This window comes from Strix uralensis, chromosome 5, assembly GCF_047716275.1.
Source record: "Strix uralensis isolate ZFMK-TIS-50842 chromosome 5, bStrUra1, whole genome shotgun sequence".
Taxonomy (NCBI): Eukaryota; Metazoa; Chordata; class Aves; order Strigiformes; family Strigidae; genus Strix; species Strix uralensis.
Window position 1 is genome coordinate 13,543,125 of NC_133976.1, and position 21,510 is coordinate 13,564,634.

At 36.3% G+C, this 21,510-nt stretch overlaps 1 protein-coding gene across 2 annotated transcripts in view; it reads right to left on the reverse strand.

Moving 5' to 3' along the window:
- The window catches only part of PHTF2 (putative homeodomain transcription factor 2), a 71,084-nt gene that overhangs the window by 43,895 nt on the left and 5,679 nt on the right, over positions 1-21,510 (reverse strand). For both annotated transcript variants that reach the window (XM_074869876.1, XM_074869875.1), the window contains exon 2: positions 11,581-11,657. In XM_074869876.1, coding sequence (XP_074725977.1) covers positions 11,581-11,625 — 45 coding nt within the window. In that variant the 5' untranslated portion in view covers positions 11,626-11,657. The remainder of the gene's footprint in view (positions 1-11,580; positions 11,658-21,510) is intronic.

Genomic DNA, 21,510 nt, shown 5'->3' on the forward strand with positions numbered 1-21,510 from the left:
AGGATCTTTTAACCAAGGATCCAACATAAATGCAAAAAGATAGCCAGGGAAGCCAACAGGCAAACACACCCATAAACAAAAAATCTACAGGTATCTTCTGTGCCTCTAAACTTGACCCATCAGGGTAAAAAAAAAAAAGGAAAAAAAAAATCTAATTTATAGCAATGAAGTCCAAAGCATATCTAAAATTGATAGTGAGAACAGTGAACTGAATTACCCATTCTCAATTTTAAATAATATTACCTGTTCATGAGAGCTAAGCACCTGAACAATTTCAATAGTTTGCTACCTTAAAACTGGGGGGGGGGGGGGGGGGGGGGGGGGGGGGAGGAGGGAGGAAAATCTACTGGCTTTTTGGCAATAATAATAAATACTTTGCACCTCTCATTTGGAAAAAAAAAATGTAGACTGTGGAAAATAATTAGGGAATCAGGCACTGTACTGGGCAGAATTAAGCACTTGCTACAATTAAAGTAATTAAACAAAAGGAAGTTTAAGAGCTAACTCCACCTGGATAACAGCCAGCAATTAAAAAGTCAGTATCTTGAATAACCACTCCACCCAGGCATTTATATCTAATTGTTCTAGCTTCTTCACTAAAGACATTTTAAATGAAATTTCAGGCCTTCCTGTTTTTCATGAAATTTACTGAGAAAAGCCCCAAGTGAGGTTTTTGTGCTGCATAATATGTCCTCCCCTCCTCACTTTCAAAGAAGATTTTTTTTCTACAAAGACAGAAAAGGGGATGCAAGTCTGCCTCCCTCTCGATTATGCAAGAAACAAATGCGGAAGGAAGCCTTTGTGCCAATAAAACTGTAAAGCAAACTCTGTATTCCTAATTCCATTCATAGCTGAAACTGGTGTAGAGTTTGAAGAGTCTTTAAAAGAGCGTTCTTCTTGTGGACAAATAACAGACTATTTGTTAAAGGAATTCTGGGAAACACAGACCCCAGAAAACATCTGAGACAAGTTGATGGATTTAAAATTTGACTTAGTTATATTTTCCTACAAACATTTCTTCTCCCTCAAGGCTAGTTAGCAACTTCTGTCTCCACAAAAAGACAGGAAGTAGGGATTTTGCCATTCACGTTTTTCATTGCCTCCTAAAGCAATTCTTCCAGCAGGAGGTAAAATGAGAGAGCCAAAGCAACTTTAAGGGAGATGGTCTTTTACAACTGTTTTATAAGACTAGTGGATCTGGCCAATCACCTCTGATCAGCTTTAATAATTAAAATCTGAGCACAGGGCTACTAAGTAAAGGCATACTGTTGCAAACTGAAAAGAGTTAAAGGGATAATTACAGACAGCAAGTGTCAGTACAATCTCTCATGATTTTTTACATTTTTTTAATCTACCTAATTTCACCTCTTTTAGGAAAGTTTTAGAAGCACTTCAGGGAACAGGCATAAATGCTCAGCACATCAAATTTAGACCTGATACTCAATTTCCCTTCTCTCCATCAGCATAAGCATCCCTCTATACTTTCAAGCATTTCAGAAGAAAACACATGAAAACAAAGGTATCATTATAAAGTAGCATACTGGCACACTTCATTTGCCACATTAAACAAATATAGGTAGAACTCATGTTACTGAAAGAAAACAAGTAAAAAACATAGGCGTTATTTTCTTCTCTGCCTTATGTCAGCAAAACACATTTACAGTTTGTGAAACATATCTTGCAAAATTGAAAAGTGTTTTTCACTGACAACAGGCTAAACTGTAACATATAATGATTACCAGAGATGCTAGACACCTGTATGAATTCAAGAATGTAATTCCTGAATGAATTCAAGAATGTAAGTTAATACTAGCAAAGCTTCCCAGTTTTAAATTATTGAGAACACCAGTCAATTCCATCTTCAAAGGGGGTTGATTTACAAGTATTTGCATCTAAATTATGTTTCATGTTAAATCTAAATATTAAGTTGTCAAATGTTTGCATGTAGGCTCTAGCTCTTGGCTACTCATGCAATTCTTTAAAATCGTACATACCTGCAGGACACTGAAAAGAAGTCTAGCATCTAGCAATGCCAAAGAAATTATGCTCTAAAGGTAAATAAAATTAAGAAATAACATTCTAGAGATAAGAACATTCATGTTTCCAACCTGAAGAATTTAAATATACACAAAAGTTGATCAAAGTAAGCTTTCCCTCAGTATGCAACTGTCCCCAGGGCTCCTCCACAGGTGTTCAAGCATCCTGTGCCTGGAACTATTAGACCAACATAAAGGCCCCAGCCAGCTCAAGTACCTATGTACTCCTGAACCCACCAACTCTAACTGGAGTCTCACCTTTTATAGCTGCAAGTTCTGTGGTATCCTCCAAGGAAAATTTAAAGTACAAAATACAAGGGTCCAAAAATTGTCCCATTTTTAAGTATACAACAATAAGTAATGCTTTTAAAATCTGTTCAAGACTTAGTACAAGACTGTTTGTATAATAGCTTGTCACTGATATTTTCAATCCATCAGTCCAGTCTACAACTAGCTAAAGACTTTTTTTTTTTTTTTAGCAAACTATACAACACAATATCCCAATTTTAATCTGACTTATCACAGGATAATTTCAGAGGATCTGAAATTTGTATTCTATAGCATTTATTTATTAAGATTTGGCAGAAAATAAATTAACAAAAAAATCTCCCTTGATCATTTTCAAATTATTTGTTAATTTAAGTTAGATAACAGGTCTATATTATCATTTTTAATGTAACTTTCATCACCAAGCATCAACAGCAACACAACCCTGGTGTAGAAACTTGTCAGTAATATGTTACAGATATAAAAAAAATTGTTACAGCTATGTTACCGACATAAAAAAATGTGGTAAACCTACCTGTAGCAGAACTAGATAAACTAGCAGATGTTATTTTATATGCATTTAGTTTAAATCATGCATCCCAGGCTTCCTCAACGCCAAGATTCTATCCAATCTATCCAAACCAGTTACATGTAAAATGTTCAGTTCTCAAGACACTGTGCCTCAATAAATACCCAGTAAAGAAGATGAAAGAACTCTGTTCCTTTATGTATTTGCAGAATTAATAACTATTCTTCAAGCAGCTATTAAAATTTTCAGTATGTAAGGGATTACATGCAAAGACCAAAAACTCTGTTACTCTTCTTTCACAATGGAAAAGTTGGGAAAAGACATTGGAAAAGACAAACTTAGCTAATAAATGGAAAAGCATCCTAAATTAACTAAGTGTAATAAACTTTCAAGTAGGTTTTCCAGAAAAAAAAGAAAATTCCTCACCAGTCAAAAAGATTATTAACTTGTATGTGACTTGGCATGGGATATTAAGCTATACAATTACACATTTGACAAAACTAAACTAAACTCACCTGACAAAGCTAGCTCTTTACTGAAAGATTAAATAAATTTGAGATCTTTTTTGAGTGCAGACTCCTCGTAGCGTTTTCTGGTTTTAAGAGATATGTGCACCTCTTGAAATTACCTAAAATAATTGCACTTATTCCCTCCCAAATACCTCAGAAAACATTTGATCACATTTCTTTATATATCTAAAATTTGTTTGGCACCTGTACAGTTTGGTTTTGTAATATTAACAGCAATTAGCTTAAGTAAAACATTAAGCTATTGAAAACACAGCTAATTTTTACATCAAATAAAGCCCAGTGCAAAGGGTTTCTGCCCTGCTTAGTATTTCTTCCCAATGTCTTTCTCATAACAAGCCATACGTGCATCAAGATTGAATTTGAGCTTCGTGAATGACACTGATATTCACTTTAAGCTAATGTAGTGATGGTATCAACCTGTAGCCCAATACTCACAAGGCCTTCTGATTCTAATGGAATTGATCAATAATTCAGGAGACATTTATAATTTATAACCAAGCAGACTAGCAAAGATTATAATCCTAGGAATACATAGTATTTCCTGCTGGATCTTAAAACTTTAATGTTTATCAATAATGAAACCTGCACGCTAAGCTTTGCTCTTTAAAACCTCTAAACACTTTTACAAGCAACATCACAATAGTATTACAAAACCAAAAGATACAAGATACAAAGCTCGGTAAATAAAAAACAAAGTTGCTTCCTTGGACTGTCTACCAAGGATATTAAGAGTTTAACATCTTTTTAGAATAGTTAATGTTAAAATATTAGCTGATATGCTTTATTAACTTTTACAGTCCAACATTCTTCAAAAAAACGGTATGATTTTATGTATCAATTTTAGTATTAAGATATTGATACATAAATAATTTCTATACGTATAATATTATTCATTTAAAAAATAACTTTAAAATGCTTCATATTTAGGTTAAGGATACGGTTTCCGATATTAGACAAACCATTTCTCATTTTCTTAGAAGTTGGAACAGGATTATTAAAAGTTATTTTAAAATGCATTTTATTTCTTATATGAACGGATCCCCATTGCAGCAAAGGCAATAACCTAGTAGCTCAACAGTATCATTATCTCTGTTGGAGTAGATTTCTACAGTTAGGATGAATTTTTTTCAGGAAGTTCTTCATTTTCAAGAATGGTGGGGGGGTTTTCAATTTTGTTTATGGTGGATATGTGACCAGACAAGCTAAGCTAAGACACTCGGCTAATAAACCACAGATAGAAATCACTACATAATAGTTGTACACTGTCTGCTAACAGCAAAGAGTCTAGTAACTTTTAGTCAAATGGAGAAGGACAACGAAAAGATTAAAGCTGTATATCCTAAGGTGCAGACCTTTGGATTTATGACTGCTGAACTGTTACCTCTGATTACTAAAAGATTCTGGGATTCCCTTCTCTTCTGCCTTTTCGGCCCCAGTGGGAGAGCTGAAACCAACTATTTAGAGTAAAACGAAGCAATTCAAAACCTTAGGAGTTATTTATTCTTAACTGTTTGAACTGCCAACTAAAGACCTGCTTAAATTCTGGCAATAACTGCAACTGCACTGGGCTTACAGCCATTTCACTGAACAATAATTTTACCAAAGCTTACTTCAAAGATACCATCCCTTTAAGAGTACAATAACACATAATTAAACATTTATCAACTATGTATTAATATTTTTTCTGTATCTTTCTTTACAAATTAATTCTTGGTAACATCAGTCAGCCCTACCTATTGCCCCAAGTAATGGTTTACAGATTTTAGCATATCTACTAAACCCACGAAATATCTTTTTTCATCTCACAATTAATCATAAGGGAAAATTTTACACGTAATAGTTAGAAACAGTTTGCACTGACCTGCAGAAACTAAATGAGAGTACAGCAATAACCAACACCTACTCCAATCCATTTCCTAGTGAGATGAACTGGGCACTAGGGGTAACTTCAGGTACCATTTCTTTGGCTTAAGTGGACTATAGAGCAAAACCTAGAAAAACTTAGAAACTGAATGAGATTCCATCTCTGTCATTAAACACAATTATGCACAATCCCTTATGATAACGTTTACTCATCTTTAAATTTCAAACTAAAGTCATCACAGAATCTCACAGGTTGGAACCTCTGGGGGCCATCTAACCCAACCTCCTATGCAAATCAGGTTCAGTTACAGCAGGTTGCTCAAGGACTTATCCAGTAGAGATCCAAACATCTCCAAAGATCAGACATTTCACAGCCTCTCTGGGGTCCTGTCCAATGCTTGGCAAACCTCACATTAAATATTTTTATCCTTATATCTAATCAGAATTTCCCACATTTCAACTTGTGCTCATTGCCCCTCATGCAATCCCTGTGCACCTCCGAGAAGAGCCTGGCTCCATCCTCTCCACGGCCTCCACAGCAGTAGTTGTGATAACAGCAAGCTCTCCCCTTTGCCTTTTCTTAAGAGTGAGCAAACCAAGATCTCTCAGCCCCATAACAATCTCAGTGGCCCTCCACTGGGCTTGTCACAGAATGCCAATGCCTTTCTTGTACCAGACAGCCTAAAGCTGGACACAGCACCCTAGGTGCTGTCTCACAGAGGGGAACAATCGCTTCCTTTGACCCACTGACTATACTACTACTAGCACAGCCCAGTTACTCTCCAAGTGTTAAGGATTTAATACCGCTGCAACAGATTTTTGGGGCTTTTTGGTTTGGGGTTTTTGTTTGTTTGTTTTGGTGTTGTTTGGGTTTGTTTGTTCTTTTTTTTTTTTTTACAATTATGTACTTGCACAAAACAATGCAGCCTCAAGATGTAACTGGGAAAAGAAAATCACTCCGACAGCCTCATTATTCAGTATAATTCCCCAAAGGCCACTGAAAATCCAGCAATTTTACCAGCATTGCAACTAGGATTTTAAAACAGCACTGCCCTTACGCCCCTGATCATTTCCACTTCCCATGGCACCTTCCTTGTGTCAGCACATTCATCTGGGTGGCTGAAAGATCAATCAGATCACTCGGGAAGAGAAAAGAAAATGGTAGGTTATAGTTTCACAAGGCATAGTAAAACAATTCAAGAATCAGAGAAGCCCTCTCAAGACAGATGGATTTCAGGATTTCAGCTCTTCACTCTCCTCCCTGACCCATTAGATAGGTTCAGCTCCTTACAGATTTGCAGTCTTAGTTTTAACCGGATTAGTCCCCTCACCAAATTCACCAAATAAATGCATGAAAGTCAAAGGCAAAACAGGCATGGAAGCAAACAGACTGACAAGTAAAATGCAAGCCTGCTTTGTTCAGCCACCACACCAATTTTTACGTGATCTTTTGCACAAGACTCAGAAACGTGAGCTTTGTCTCACCAAAACAAGGTGCTGAAGTCAATTCCCACTATTTGGTCAGATGACAACTTGAGTACCAAATGCCAGCGCTACGTGGAAAAAAGCTCTAAATATACTTTTTTTTCCTCAGTACTTTCACAAATAGCCAGCTCCAATGCTTGCCAAGTTTTGGCATTTGAAGGTGGACATTTTTGAACTGATGCAGTTTCAGCATCCAAAGTTTTAGGTAATATAGCCATACAGCCCAGCCATTTGGCAGAAAATGGCTTTGGTGCTGGGGTCACCAATGCATCATGCGAATTCAGTGCCAAGAAGGAAATCAGGTGGTTTCAGAGAATGACACAATTTTCAGTTTATTTCCTTTCCTTTACTGGCAAGTATAATCTTGGACTAACAAGCTGTAAAACACTAAATATTACAGATCTTAAAGCAATGCAATTAGAACTCTAATTTTGCCCCTTAAAGCCATGAGAGAGAAAACATCTCATTTGTTTTATTGTGCCCTTTAACAGCCATACCCAAGTGACACCTTGAAACTGCTGAAAGCTGCATGGGCAAAGCTAACTGATAAGCAATCAGTGCAGGACTTGGGTTCAATTCATTAAGTCCCATTCTGCCTTCTCCTACAACCGTCCCCAAGAGAAGGAGCAACATAATTGTCTCCTGCAATATTCTCAAAAAATTTGTATAAAGTTCCCCATTTTAGCAGCAAGGCTTCTGTGAGGATTGAAAATCAGAAAGTTGTTAAGGTAAATTTACATATAGGCTCCAAACTGGAAACCAGACCAAAAACTACATGTCTACTATGATTTGTAAAGCTTGAAATTATTACAAGAAATTAATGCCAAATGTTTAAGTTGCAAGCAATATAAGCAAAATTTTAGATTATTACCAATTTTATTATTTTTAACATCAGTTACTGTTACTGAGATAATACTTCAAGTATGCATTATGTATCAGTATCAGTAAGGTACGCCATCAGATACTAAAATTGTTTAAACTAATTGTGGGGGTGTCATATTTTTTTCAGAGGAAACATTATCATGGTTTTCTCCATAAAATTCATCAATTACAAATCTGAAGCGAGTTCAGTATTTTGGTAAATACACATAATTCTAAGGATATTAACTAACAAAGTGCATATATGTGCATATTAGCTTGGAAGCTGCCTGGGACCAAAATAACAAACCATTCCAGAGAGCAGTGCAGACACCCCTGCCACACCCTTTTATTGCAAGAACCAGTGCAGCAGAAAGTGTTGAAAACAAGTTAGACAAACACTGTGTGACAGAAAAATATCTCAGCATTGCACTCCCCAGTGCATTCAGGAACACAGCAAAGGTTTAATTTGGTTTGCTTTCTACAGAGTCACCCTGTATCTAGCAAGATTTATCTGTTCAGACTTCATGCCTTGCAACAGTATTTGTACCACCTGGGAAACGCAAGCTATCGCTGGAAGCAGTAAAGCTATGTCCATGCAATCTTCTATTTCAAATAACAAGCTGGTATAATACACTATCTGAAATCTTACAATCCAATTTAAAATAACTAAGAATTTATTATTGCATTTTTATAAGACAGCAAGAGCTCCGATGCACTAAAAACAGAGTAAATCTATTGCAACAACAAAAAACAAGTTTACATAATAGAAGGTCTGACCTTTTAAACAATTAAGCACATTACTAAATCATCCTCATGTGAGGAGCTCTATTTCAGACAATAGTATGAGTCATATGAGTAAACTTGCTGTTTGGAAAATTTGCCTAAAGTAGGGTTGGAAGAGCTCAATTGCTTAACTCTTTCCATTAAAGAAATATAAAAATGCCTTATTTTTGAGAAACCAACAGACCTTTGAAACTCAGTAGAGAGAGACACAGAATAAATACATCAAAATACACACCCAAAAAATACATTAAAATTCAAAACAAAGAAACACAAGGAGCAAGTTATCTGGTCAGTATTTCTCACACAGCCTCCGCCTACTCAAATATATTTTTCTTCTTTATGTATGACTATAAATATCAGAACTTCTTCATGTTATTTCTTAGGGCATTCATACACCAATTCATAAATCTGAAAATACCTCCCCAGAAAAACACTTTATTTTCCTCATTTTATCATATAGGCAAGTCATATCAATTTGATCAATATGGACTGCAACCCAGGTTCTCTTTTGCCCCAGAAGCAATGTTTTACTGCCAGAACACACCGAGGTTTGATCCCTCCCCACTTCCAATTTCAATTACTGTTGTGAGGAATCAGCAGATCTAAAAAGCAAGGTAAGTGGAACAACTTTTAACAAGTCTGAAATAAAAATTTAAAACTGAAAGCAATCACCAGTTTACAGAGTTCAGTGTTTTGCAATCATAAGCAATCACATAATAGAATTGTATCACAAAGGACAAAAAATGTCTGGTACCCATTAACATAGCTCTTCCTGTTCCCCAATTTGAAATATCTGGTGCAAACAACAAATCCATCCAGGGAAAAAATACTGTGCCATGTAAGAGATTTAAATAAATAAATAAATAAAATCAAGGACATGCGTGAAAGACCCTAGATGCTCCCAGGAAAGGATCACACACCACACTACAAAGTTAAAAAACCCCTTGGGGTTATCAGCCTGATCCAGGAGAACCTTCAATAAATAGAACCTAAGAAATAACAATCTAATCAGCATGAACATTCGCATGAGATGCAACATCTGGCATGAGATGCCATTTGTTCCAAAATAAGACTCCACTTCCTCATACTGAAAGAGGCAAAATCTGCTCATTTGGCAGACCCCAGTCCACATGTGGATTGCAATTAAATTTTGTTCACACCATGGAAAACATTGACATCTGGTTTATACAAGATCTTATCCCTCCTGAATAGAGCCCAGTCTTTCACGAAGTAACAGGAGTCACCTCATCACAACTCCTTGCCATAGAGGTAGCATGCAATTTCTGGCCTAGCAGACCTCTGTAAAAGCCTTGTAAAAGACTTGTAGCAGAAATATTGTTGTTGCTATGAATGAAATAAATGGAACTGTGTGTGAAATCACTGGAAAAAAATTACAAAACGAGGGTTAAAGGAATGACCTGTAGTGATAATGAGTAATCCTGTTAGGAGCTGTGTCCTGGGAAAAGTAAAATTGAGGAATGGGTTGTTTATATCAAGACCAGAAGGCCTGCCCTCTGTAAGATCACAGCACAGTGACTCATCAGCAAAAGATCTTGCCTTCGTAACTTCAGGAGGATGGAAAGTTGGAGCGTATCACATATGGCATATCTTTTCCTGTATGACCAACAGGAACACAGACACATACTTTAAAAAAACCAAAAAAACCCAAAAACCAGATCACAAGCATGAACTTCACTGAAGACTTACAGAGACTTCAGACTCTTTCTTGCATCGAAGGACCATTTATATATAAAGCTGAATACCATAAAAGATCTGTCCAAAGACTAGTTCATCATTACTAATGAAAAAAACCTCAGAGAGGTGATGAGAGGTGATAGCCAGCATCTCTGGCATTGCACAAAACAGGTCCTGGCCAGACCAAATATGCACACAACTTGGTGCTTATAAGTATCATCAGTATGACAGTGTGAGTGAATGAAATTTATAGGAGTATGAGTGGAAGCAAGTGAAATCAGCATCACTTTCCCCTTCCATAAGGTCCTGTGATGAATTTTGTTACACTAAATCTTCTACAAGTCATCCTCCAAATCTTCATAAAATGGGATTGGACCTGCAATCAAGAAATGGTTCAAAACCGCAGTGTAATTCCACTGATACTTTTACAAAACACCTTTTTGACAGCTTGAATAAGAGAAGGGAGAGAGTACACAGTACAAAACCAAAAATTCCTCACAAAAATCTGAATTATTTTCAATTTTTTTAATATGTAATTAAATGTTCAGTATGAATTAAGTCAGCAAAATTAATTTTTCTGCTTTTCTAACCGTACCTTTAATTCACAGTTGTAAAGATTTCAGCAAAGCATAAGAGTATTGTCTTATTTCTAGACATTAACTGTTGCTTAGCTAGAAGTTATCCAGAATTTCTGTTTTAAGACCATTGTCATCATTCTCCTAAGGACAAGATGCATCCTGTCAAAAAGACAGCTATAGGCCCAAGGAAAACAACTCATAGAAACTTACGAAATCATGGAGAGTCGAGAAGAAAAAAAAAAACACCACATCATCACACCTTATTTATATCTTAGTAATGAAGCACATCTCAAAACTTAGCAAGATTTTCAGATTTTGTAAAGTAATTTAACTGAGTAAGCTAACTGGCATACTAATTGCAAGATGATATGATGATTTGAAATTGTCAAAACAGTAAATTAGAAAGACACATCAACATTTCTATGTGCAAACATGAATCAAAAGATGCAGTATCAGGTGATACTGTAACTCTGTATCTCCAAATGAGATCTTTTCCCTATCCCACCCTCATTTTCTTTTCTAATTAACTTCTAAAAAGCCCTAGCCTATCTCCTTTGGGTATGAATTACACAGTTCCTTGTCACTAACAGAAAATACATTTCAATTCTTACTTTCTACTTAAATAAAAGAATTTATATGCTATAGAAACAACATTCTCCTGTACATTAATTAACATTCTACTGAGAACGAAAAATTTTCTTTCTTTTTTTTCCATAGCACAAGTAGCCAAGGGAGCAAGGAGTTTTCAACATAGACCAAAAGCTATTCCATTTCATTACAGTCACTGAATATTTGTTTACTTTTGGAAGAAAAGTTTCAAGCTACTCACTCTCATACAATGCTAACCAATAATGCAGTAGTATTTTATATTTATTATACTTTACACATATAACACAATAAGTCATCTTTTTTTTTTTTTTTAAAGCCACCATAAAAACAAATAGAAAGCTTACCTTCTTCTGGTACCAAACTATAGCATCAGTTACTTTGGACGCCATTTATTCCACTGAATTCACACAGTCATTTTAGGCTGTTAACAGAAAAAGACAGAACTTTACTTCCACCTTCCCTATGAAGGCCAACATAGGGAATGTAGATACAATCCCATTACCTGCAAAGCACTGAGGAGCTACATTTACTTTACACCTTGCCTCATCACTATTTTAGTAAGAGTTTGGGTTTTTTTCCTCTAAGTAAACAAAAAACTACAAATCTGCTGCTACAAGACAATCCAAGCCTCAGTTTTGTCCATTCTTCCCAGTAAAACGGTGTCAGAGCTGATCTGTTATTGTCTCATGAGAACCTCATGAGAGTTATCTTACATGTAGCTTTTTTTCCCCTGATAAATTAAGCAACTTGTAGTTATTAGCACAGCACAGTATTCTGAAGTCCAGGAATAACTGTGTTATAAAATGCAAGAAAATTTCATACAGACTATTAAATATTTTTGGAGAAAAAAAAAAATCAGTGCTAGAACTCCACTAACAAAATTAATACACTCATGAAAACAGTAGACTAAAACTAAGTCAAAAGGAGAGAAACAACAGTGGTATGTTTTAATGGTAACAAATAGCAGTAGTGTTAGTTAATCTTTGATGTCACTATCATTACTTTCAGCACAAAAAAACCAAAAAAGCCAAACTTTCAGCTTACATAACACATTCCTATATTGAAAATTAATTCTACAAGTTTTCATGTAATCAGTCAGCCAGTTAGCTCAGAAAAAAAGTAAGAATGAAGAAAATAAACATAAAAAGCCTTCAGATTTAGAATTATTGTCTTTCTACAAAATTGCACATGCTGTCTTGTCCCAGACATTCTGTAAAATCAAAGGAAAATTTAGGTGATAATTACAGAATCCTTTCCAGATATTTGATTATACTATGCAAGCTCTTTCAGATATGAATGTATTATCATTAAACCTAAACTCAAATATTACACAGATTACTTCAGATATTAATAACTGTTAAATTAGTTTACTACCTACATTTCAAACTGTTAATTAAGGCAGGAAGCAGCCAGTGGAAGAAAAGAAGGAAGAAGGAATTAAAAAAACCTGTTAAAATATTTGCCAAAAAAATCTGAATACTTTCGTGTTTAATAATCTTTCATCTCATAGATTCTCTTTAAAAATATATGCATGTAAACAAATATGCCATACTCAAGCCTGGTTAAAAAAAAGAGTCAATGGGGCACACTATACTACATGTGACCTTTTAACATTAGTTGGCAAAAGTTTTCAGCTCCACCTAATATTCAGCATCTTTCTTATGTTTACAAAATGTTTAAGAACGTTATTTTTATATAACTGCACCAGGTATTTAACATGCAAGGAAATTCCTATTTTATTCTGTAAAGCTATAAATTCCTAACAAATTAGGCAAAAAGCTTTGAAAAAGTTAGTTTAAGTAACTTCAAAATATTAAACAAGTTTCCCAAATGTACTATCTGAAGGATTCCAGGATCAAGCATAATTGGTAAAAATCAACATAAGAAGATCTCTTAAAAAAACTTTGCAAACACAGTTTCGCAGAATCACAGATGGGTGAGGTTGGCAGGGACCTCTGGAAGTTGCCCAGTCCAACCCCCTGTTCAAGCAGGCCACCTAGAACAGGTCCGTGTCCAGGTGGCTTTTGAATATCTCCAAGCGTGGAGACTCTACAGCCTCCCCGGGCAACCTGTGCCAGCGCTCGGTCACCCTCACAGTGAAAAAGCATTTCCTGGTGTTCAGGTAGAATTTTCTGTGTTTCAGCCTGTGCCCGTTGCCTCTGGTCCTGTCACTGGGCGCCACTGGAAAGAGCCTGGCTCTATCTCCTTTGCACCCTCCCCTCGGGTATTTATATGCATCGATGAGATCCCCTTGAGCCTTCTCCTCTCCAGGCTGAACAGTCCCAGCTCTCTCAGCCTTCCCATGCAAGAGAGGTGCTCCAGTCCCTTCACCATCTCTGTGGCCCTTTGTTGGACTCTCTCCAGTATGTCTCTCTCTTTTGTACTGGGAAGTCCAAAACCGGTCCCAGCACCGGCCTCTGGCGAGGAGGAGTGGTAGTTTAGCCCCCAAGCACCAAACAATGCATCAAGCATTCTTCCAAGATCGATCTCTCTCAACAAAAAAAAATGTGATTAAAGGGTATATTGCTGATAAAAATATCACACTTATCATAATATTGTCAGTATCAACAACAATATTGCACCTTATATCTTTTCATTAAAAGGAAACAGAATTATTAATCTGTAGGCAGTTTTTACAGTGAAAGATGAAAGGTGATCTTTTTCTTTAAAACAAAGAGAAAGAGAAGACATTTGTTGACAGCATTTACACAAATAAGAAAGGCAAAGAAAAATACAATGTCCAACAGATGGGATGGAAACTGAAACTGCAATAGATTAAAATAAAAGTGTCTTTATGAAATGCCTAAGCATTAGAATAACTCATGACACTGTATTATACACTGTTCATCACCAAAAATTTATTTTCTTTTTTATATAAAAAAAGCAGATATTAGATTACCTATCATAAGAGCTGTTTGCACAAAAAAAATCATAAATACTCCTACAAAAGCCCTATGAACACTGTCATCTTCCAAGACATTTCTTGGAAAGAAAAGATGACCCTCAGAAAGACTCAGTTCTGCACTGACACCTGTTTATTCAGTCTTCCCTGACTCATGTATAGATGTACTCAAATTTTACACAGTGCATTACTTTAAAGACACTGTATTTAGTAAGCTTGAATATGTATCATATACATTATAGTACAAATCTTCAACAAAAAGATTGATTTTAAACCATCTCCTACGGATTTCTAAGAAACATAATGCCATATATTTTCATGTTTCACAAAGCTTTTTCAAAAGAGAGACATCAAATACCCAAAAGAAACTATATTTAAGATTTCTAACTCCAATTTCCTTTATACAGGTTTAACTCCAATATCCTTTATACAACTTCAGACAAAACTACAACACAACAGAAAGAAATGTCACAGAGAGCTTAGATAGTCATTAACAAATTTCAGGACACTGACTTTTGGTGAAACTGAGCAAACACACAGTGAAATTTTTCCACTGTTGATAATATCATTGTGTAAGTCACATCAAGTCAGTCAAAGCTGGCAGCCATGACTGTGTCAACATCTGTAATTGTTTCTGACCTATTTGTTTCTGATAATAGTAGCAGTTTTTCTAAGAGCAACTATCAGTTATTAAGAATTCATTGGCACAATAAACACAAAAATATTTCTATCACATAAAGCATGGAGCCCAACTTTGATATAACTTGGCATATTACATAGACTGGTTACCCTTCTTTCTCACCCATACAAAGCTTAAAATAGGATTTGCTTTCTTGTTGGAAAACCTGTTTAAGTAAACTTAAATTTAAAATTATTTGCTACATTGGACTATAGACTCAAAAAAACATAAAGCCCTTAGCCATGCATAGCCTCCACACATAACATGACCTACATCGCAGAGTCAAGATTTGTATCACACTTGCACCCCTCGCCTTCCCCTCTTTTGTGAACTCACCTTGGAGGATCTTCAAATCCTTTTCATTTCTCTTAAACCAACATCACCTCTTAGATACAATATACCCTGCTTCCTACCACCATAATTACAGGATGAGAAAAAAGTTGGAGAAACTCATTATTGGCAGTAAATAACTAAGTGCTGAACCTGCACAGAAACCTTTCTCTCAACAGCTACATTAACTTGATATCTCTCTCTCCAAGGTCAACAATTTTTCAGGAAACCCACACTAACTTATGAATCAAAGACTTCCAACTGTGCCAAATATGGCTAAAATTGAACAAGCCATTTTAAAGCCAGAAACCTTTTTTTGCACTAGTTCTCCAATTCACTCAAAACCCCTTTTCCTTGAGCAACCATTACATCACAAAACTATAAACCAAGTATAAAGAAATAGTTCTATTATTAATTTATTTGATTTCTATCAACAAACCTGTTATTTAGATTACCCACGGTTTTCATATTTTTAAGAAACTCTCTACATTAAATCCTCCACAGAGTCTATTTTGGTGGTGTTTAAAGCATATTTGCATACACATTTGCATACACAAATGCAAACATGATGCTTACAAAAGTAAATAGGACAAAATCATAGGACGGATGTCTCAAAAGACTTTAACAGAGTTTGGTGTGCTAAGCAAAAATACCTCTACAAGAAAATATCACATGCTTTCTTCAAGAGATATACAATCATTTCTGAAACAGCACTGAGATGAAAGGTGAAAAGGTTCATTTCATTAATTCTGGACAGTGTTTCTGCTTGCAGGGGCCAGGATTTGTCTGTGGTTTGGTTTTTGGGTTTGGGTTTTTTTGAGACAGTATAATGAGTTTGATGCACTTGGCTTGAAGCTAAATTATCTGATGAGAAATGGATGGTAACAACTCAAGGCACTTAAGCTGCAGCCCTGGCTCTGGCTCTGCACCCGCCCACAGCTCACTGAATAACTAGACAGAAGACTAAGTTTTGCAACAATTTCAGAACTCTGCATATTCATTGTAAGTTAATGTGTTATTCACGAAAATTTGTATTGATATTGACACTGGAGTCAGACTGTACAAGCTAGGCTCTAAGGCACATCAGTACCAAATGGGTAAATTGAACAAATCAAAAGAGCTGATACACATTCACAAGCACAGCAGAGCACTGCCTATTCTTCTGCCTTGTTCTCCTCCCAGCCTCTCCGGATCTAGCCATTTGTTTCATGTTCTGCGGGGAATACCTGCATCTAGGACAGGGACCAGCTTTGGCACTCAGTTGTACAATGTCCTGTGAGTGTCACTACAGCGAGATTAACTTAATCTTAACTAGTTGGAGACTTAAGAGCAACACAAAAAATAGTCCCAACTTCAGAGATTAGACAGAACATCCAAATATAAAAGCTTGATCACAACATCTCTGGGACATTCAACAGAGCCATTCATCACATTTCCGTCAAACTCACAGTTAACACTACAAATAACAAGCAACACATTTTGATCAAAACAGCATTACTTTCTTAAAACTAAAAATAGATGACTACCTGGTTTTGGTGATCCCTATCCAGTAGTGGGGTTTCTTAGCTATTTCTTTGCCATTTCAAAGCATAATCATATTGCATTTTAAGTACACACTACACCTTGCAACCAAATAAGCAGTTTTTCAAAAGCCACAGAAATCTATATTTAGATGTCTTCAGGTAGTTTAACGCTCATTCAAGCAGTGCAGTGCTTATTGTGTAAAACAGGATTAGATACTACACTACAGATTTAAATAAAGTCAAAGTAAGTATATTTAAAAATTTTACTCATATCTACAGGGTTTTGGGGACCCAAGTCAGACATAAATGCATACATTTCTAAATAACAGTCTACAGAAAAATAAAATCTATTCTGAACTCCAACAGAAGTTCAGAATAAAACAGTGCTTCTTATAGTGACAAAGGCAAAAAATTACAATTTTTGGAAGAATATACAAGTCTAAGCAGTGTCAAGTAGAAAAAGGGCATAATTAAAAATACAAGAGAAGCAAGGGAGCATAGCCAAATAGTAACTTTCCTTGCCCATAAACACTGTGAATCACTAAGTATTTCAAGGAACCTGTTTCCTTTATAACAATCCCAACCTGAATGGTCAGGATACCATTCAACTGTTTAGTCAATACTTGAATGTCCTTCTCAACTCATTATGATCATGGAATGATGAAGTTGCATGTTTACTAGACATCATTAGGAGTAAAAATTGCAGAGTTGTGGCATTTGTTTCAAACGGTTTTTTAAAACGCCATCGATTTTTATTACCTCCAGAAGAGCTTCTCTTAGCAGCAAATCAAAGGCAGTTTTTAAAAAGTTACTGCATAAAGCCATGAGAATACTAGAACTTAATTTCAAGTGTTTTCCACAATGGAACTGTTTCACCATTATGTTATATCCTCCATGTTACAGTTTCACAATCACAGGCATAATTTCACTAAGATTTCCTGGTATGAAGAGTAAGAAGAGACAACAAATGAGAATAGTAAAGCCTATGGTCTAAACTACTATTTTTGTAGCAACATTTGTATCACACAACCTCATTTAAAAGCAAAACATCATACCTGCTCTCACACAGCTAGATAATAACTTTAATGCAGAAAAAACCTCTCACTTTCTAGGTTCAACATCAAAAACAGAATATTATCAGCAAATTATTGACATAATCTGATATTTTAAGTTAATTTTAAATGAGCCCAATAAACACCTTAGTCATTAGGCATCCACTGTTGACTGAAAAACTGCTTCTGCCATGACAACAAACCAACACAGGTTTCAGTGTAATGCTGATAGACCACTACAACTTACCAGGAGTCATCATTCCTACACTCAAATCCATGGGAGTTCTGGTGCTGCCACCAAGAACAGGATTAAACCCTTGAAGCAGCATTTCAAAAGACACATTCTTTTCATGTGCATTACAAATAAACCATTAAACCTACATTTCCTTTTTTAAAAGGAACATCAAACACTATATAACGCACCCAGTGTTCTGTTTAAGTACTTTATCTATGCATGCTGTTCTCAAAACAGCATTTCAGAATTGCAAATTGTATACAAGCAAATGAGAAACTTGTCACTCCCAGGTTCACACCTTCCCGTGGAAGTTTTATCACGTTCCTTTCATCTAGCCTTGAGAAAATCTGAAGCAGCCATAGGGAAGGAAAAAAATAAAATAAAATTAAAAAATCAGACACTGCTAACCTAAGGACCATATCCAGCAGCCAGCATGAAAAATACTCTTGCTGCCTGTCAGCCAAGCCCCCCCCCCCCCCCCCCCCCCCCAAGTTGTTGCCTTGCAATCCAAGGTCATGATACTTTGTAAGTAAAAAGGAATTAACATACTTGCTTTCCCAAAGGAACAGCATGATAGTTTGTAAATAAAAAGGAATTAACATACTTGCTTTCTGCAAAGAACACCAACAACTCTGCTAAATTTGATACCAGCATTCCTAAGACACTGCTCAAGAGACTGAATTTTCAAACTGTTCTTTATCTCAAAACAAAACAAAAAGACAAAAAAACAAACAAAAAAAAACCCCACCAAAACACCACCACCACCAAATCACTCCCCAAAAAATTGTGAAAAAAACATTGAACATCTCTAGATACCCGTTTGGGGAGTTTTACTGATTCTGAGGAATTTATCAGGCCAACAACAGAAATAATAAAATATGAATCAGACCCGATGCTGGCTGCTGTGTATCCAGCCCTGTTCTTTATGAACACAGACGTACCAAACATCATATATCATGACACATACAGACATTTGTCAGCATGTCCATACCTGCCTGTGCCTCCACTAAGATGTCAGTTACTGAAAAACAGATGCTTTCTCAGGCCTCTGTATTTAGCCCACAAACCACAGTACCTGATCCTATGCCACTGTATATTTATTCTTCCTTATAAGCTCATGCCCTTTATCACTTACCATCCCAAGCAGGAAGCTCTCACAGTTGCAGCTGCAGCACAGAGCCTGCAGTGAGAATCAGTTTTCAAATTCTGATGGGAAGTAGGCTCGACTTAACTATCTTCACTTCCCCAGTAAAAATGCCAATATCCCAAGGACAAACTAGCAAGGAAGTACCACAGAAAATAACTGTCTCCCAAGGAATACTTGCTTTGCCAGTGAATTACACAACGGTCTGAAATAGTAGCAAAATGTTGAGTATCAAGATTTCTGAGGTTTATTTCAGGTTCTGGGAAAGAACACTGCCTGCAGTTGTTGCAACTGCTGTAGCCATTTGTGGAATCTGTGCCCTCAGCCTTAAGGTCTGTGCAAATTTCCTAATTTTGTTACATAACTGGTTTCTGTTCATGGCTCCATTTGAAGTGACATGACACAATTTCATAATTACCTTACTTGCAAAAATAGGGGGGAAAGACTCTGTAGTGAGAAGTCCAGGATTCTACACCTCTCAATTTACTCCTGAGCCTGCAGCACTGTTTATTAATTAAGAAAAAACATATTGTATTGTTTAATGAAGCGGAAAAAATTCAAGCCCTTAAAGGGGACTATAACCAAGTTAATTTTGTCTCTTATCTTCTATAAGAGATGGTAGTAACAAAATTCCCATTAATCCAAATGCAGTAATTGCTGCCAGCATGCTAGACCTACAAGCCACAACACTCCTGAAAATACTGCATCTTAAAAAAAAAAAAAAAAGAATATGTCAGTCTCAAGTTCTGCTCTTTTTAATTCCTGTTTTTTTGTACTGAATACTACATACATACATATCCCATCAAACATATTCACAATCTTATAATGAGAAAACCCTAGAATTATTGCATGTATACATCTGCTCTTAGAACTGTAACAACTTTATTAAGGAACACAATCTCTATAAATCCTATGTTTTTCATTTATATATACATTCTTCTTAAACACTCAAAAAATCAAAAAATCCCAAAATATAGTGGTCACCTTGAAATAAAATGCTATGCTCCTTTTCTCCTCCTTGTGATTCTAAACACAACAGTAATTTCCTGCGACAATAAATCTTGCTTACTGAAAAAACTGACTTGGTGTTTAGGAAGAGGTGTTTATCTGTCACCAGGCAATGCGCAGCAGAGTTGTGGCTTCTCAATGAGTACAGTCAGGAAGTAGAAAAACCACTCCTAAATGACCAAGTTTGCATCATGTTCTACAAATAGTTATCCAGCAAGTTTTTGAAGCAGCTGAGGCATGAAGTGGCTGAGCTGCCAGAAAAAGCTGCAGTCTCTTGTAACAGCCACTGTTCTGTAGGAACACGGGAGTAAATGCTGAGTCTGTATTTTTCAAAAAGTCTCTGGAGTGATCCAAGCAAGGAATCGCAGAGTAGTAAGCCCTACATGTGTATCTGGCAAGCTCCTCAAAACAATTGTTAAAAATAGAACACCATTACACCTGAAAGACTATCTGATAGGGTCTAATCAGCAGTTGCTGCAAAGGAAGATCATGTCTTAGTCTATCAGCATTTCTGAACATGTCAAACTGACTGATAAACAAGAGCAAGTGATAAAACATGTGGATTTTCAAATAGGTGTTGAAAGGATGTCAAAGGCTTCTAAATAGACTGTTGTTTGTGAAAAGCAAATGTTGCCACAGATCAAAAACCAGCCAGAAAACGGAACAAAATTTTGAGGTCAACTTTCTTCATGACAATAGGATAATTGGTTAAAGATTAATAGCAGCATCCATTCTGAATAACATGGCCTATCTATTGCCTTCTCAGGTGCCTAGAAGCTCCTTGGATCACACATGGCTGGTCTGCGAGCTCTTCCATTCAGTGCCAGTACAAGGCAAAGCACACACAGATCCTAGGGAGCTCATCTGGGAACCCTCTTTCTCTTTCACATAGAAGCATTCTAATCCCAAAACTGAACTCGGACTAAATCTTCCTAGTCAGCTTTCTTTATGTTCCTCTAGCTTTCACATACCTGATCACCCAGTAGTGACAGGACAGACATTCAGGATCTCATTCAGGTATACACATGCCCTGGTGGCTAGCTCTTTCCAGATGTTTGATGTTAAAGTCACTCAGGATGAGTGCACCCAGAAATCACAACTTCCATCTTTCCAGGTATGCTAACCATTACACTTTTAGGAGAAAGATGAACACAGACACTCATAACACCATTGCTTCATCAGGTGTCGACAGCAAATGTTAGCTTACAAATAAACAGATGCCCCACATTCCTGCTCGTTCCCAGACGTCTTAAGAGGTAACTTTCAGCAAAAGAAATCACTCACTAAAGACACATAAGGTCCACACAGAGCCAATGGAGAAGGTAAGGGTGGCCTAGCAAGGCTTCACAACTGTTTTAACCAATCTAAACCAGTATTACCACAGTCTACCCTTCTCCTCAG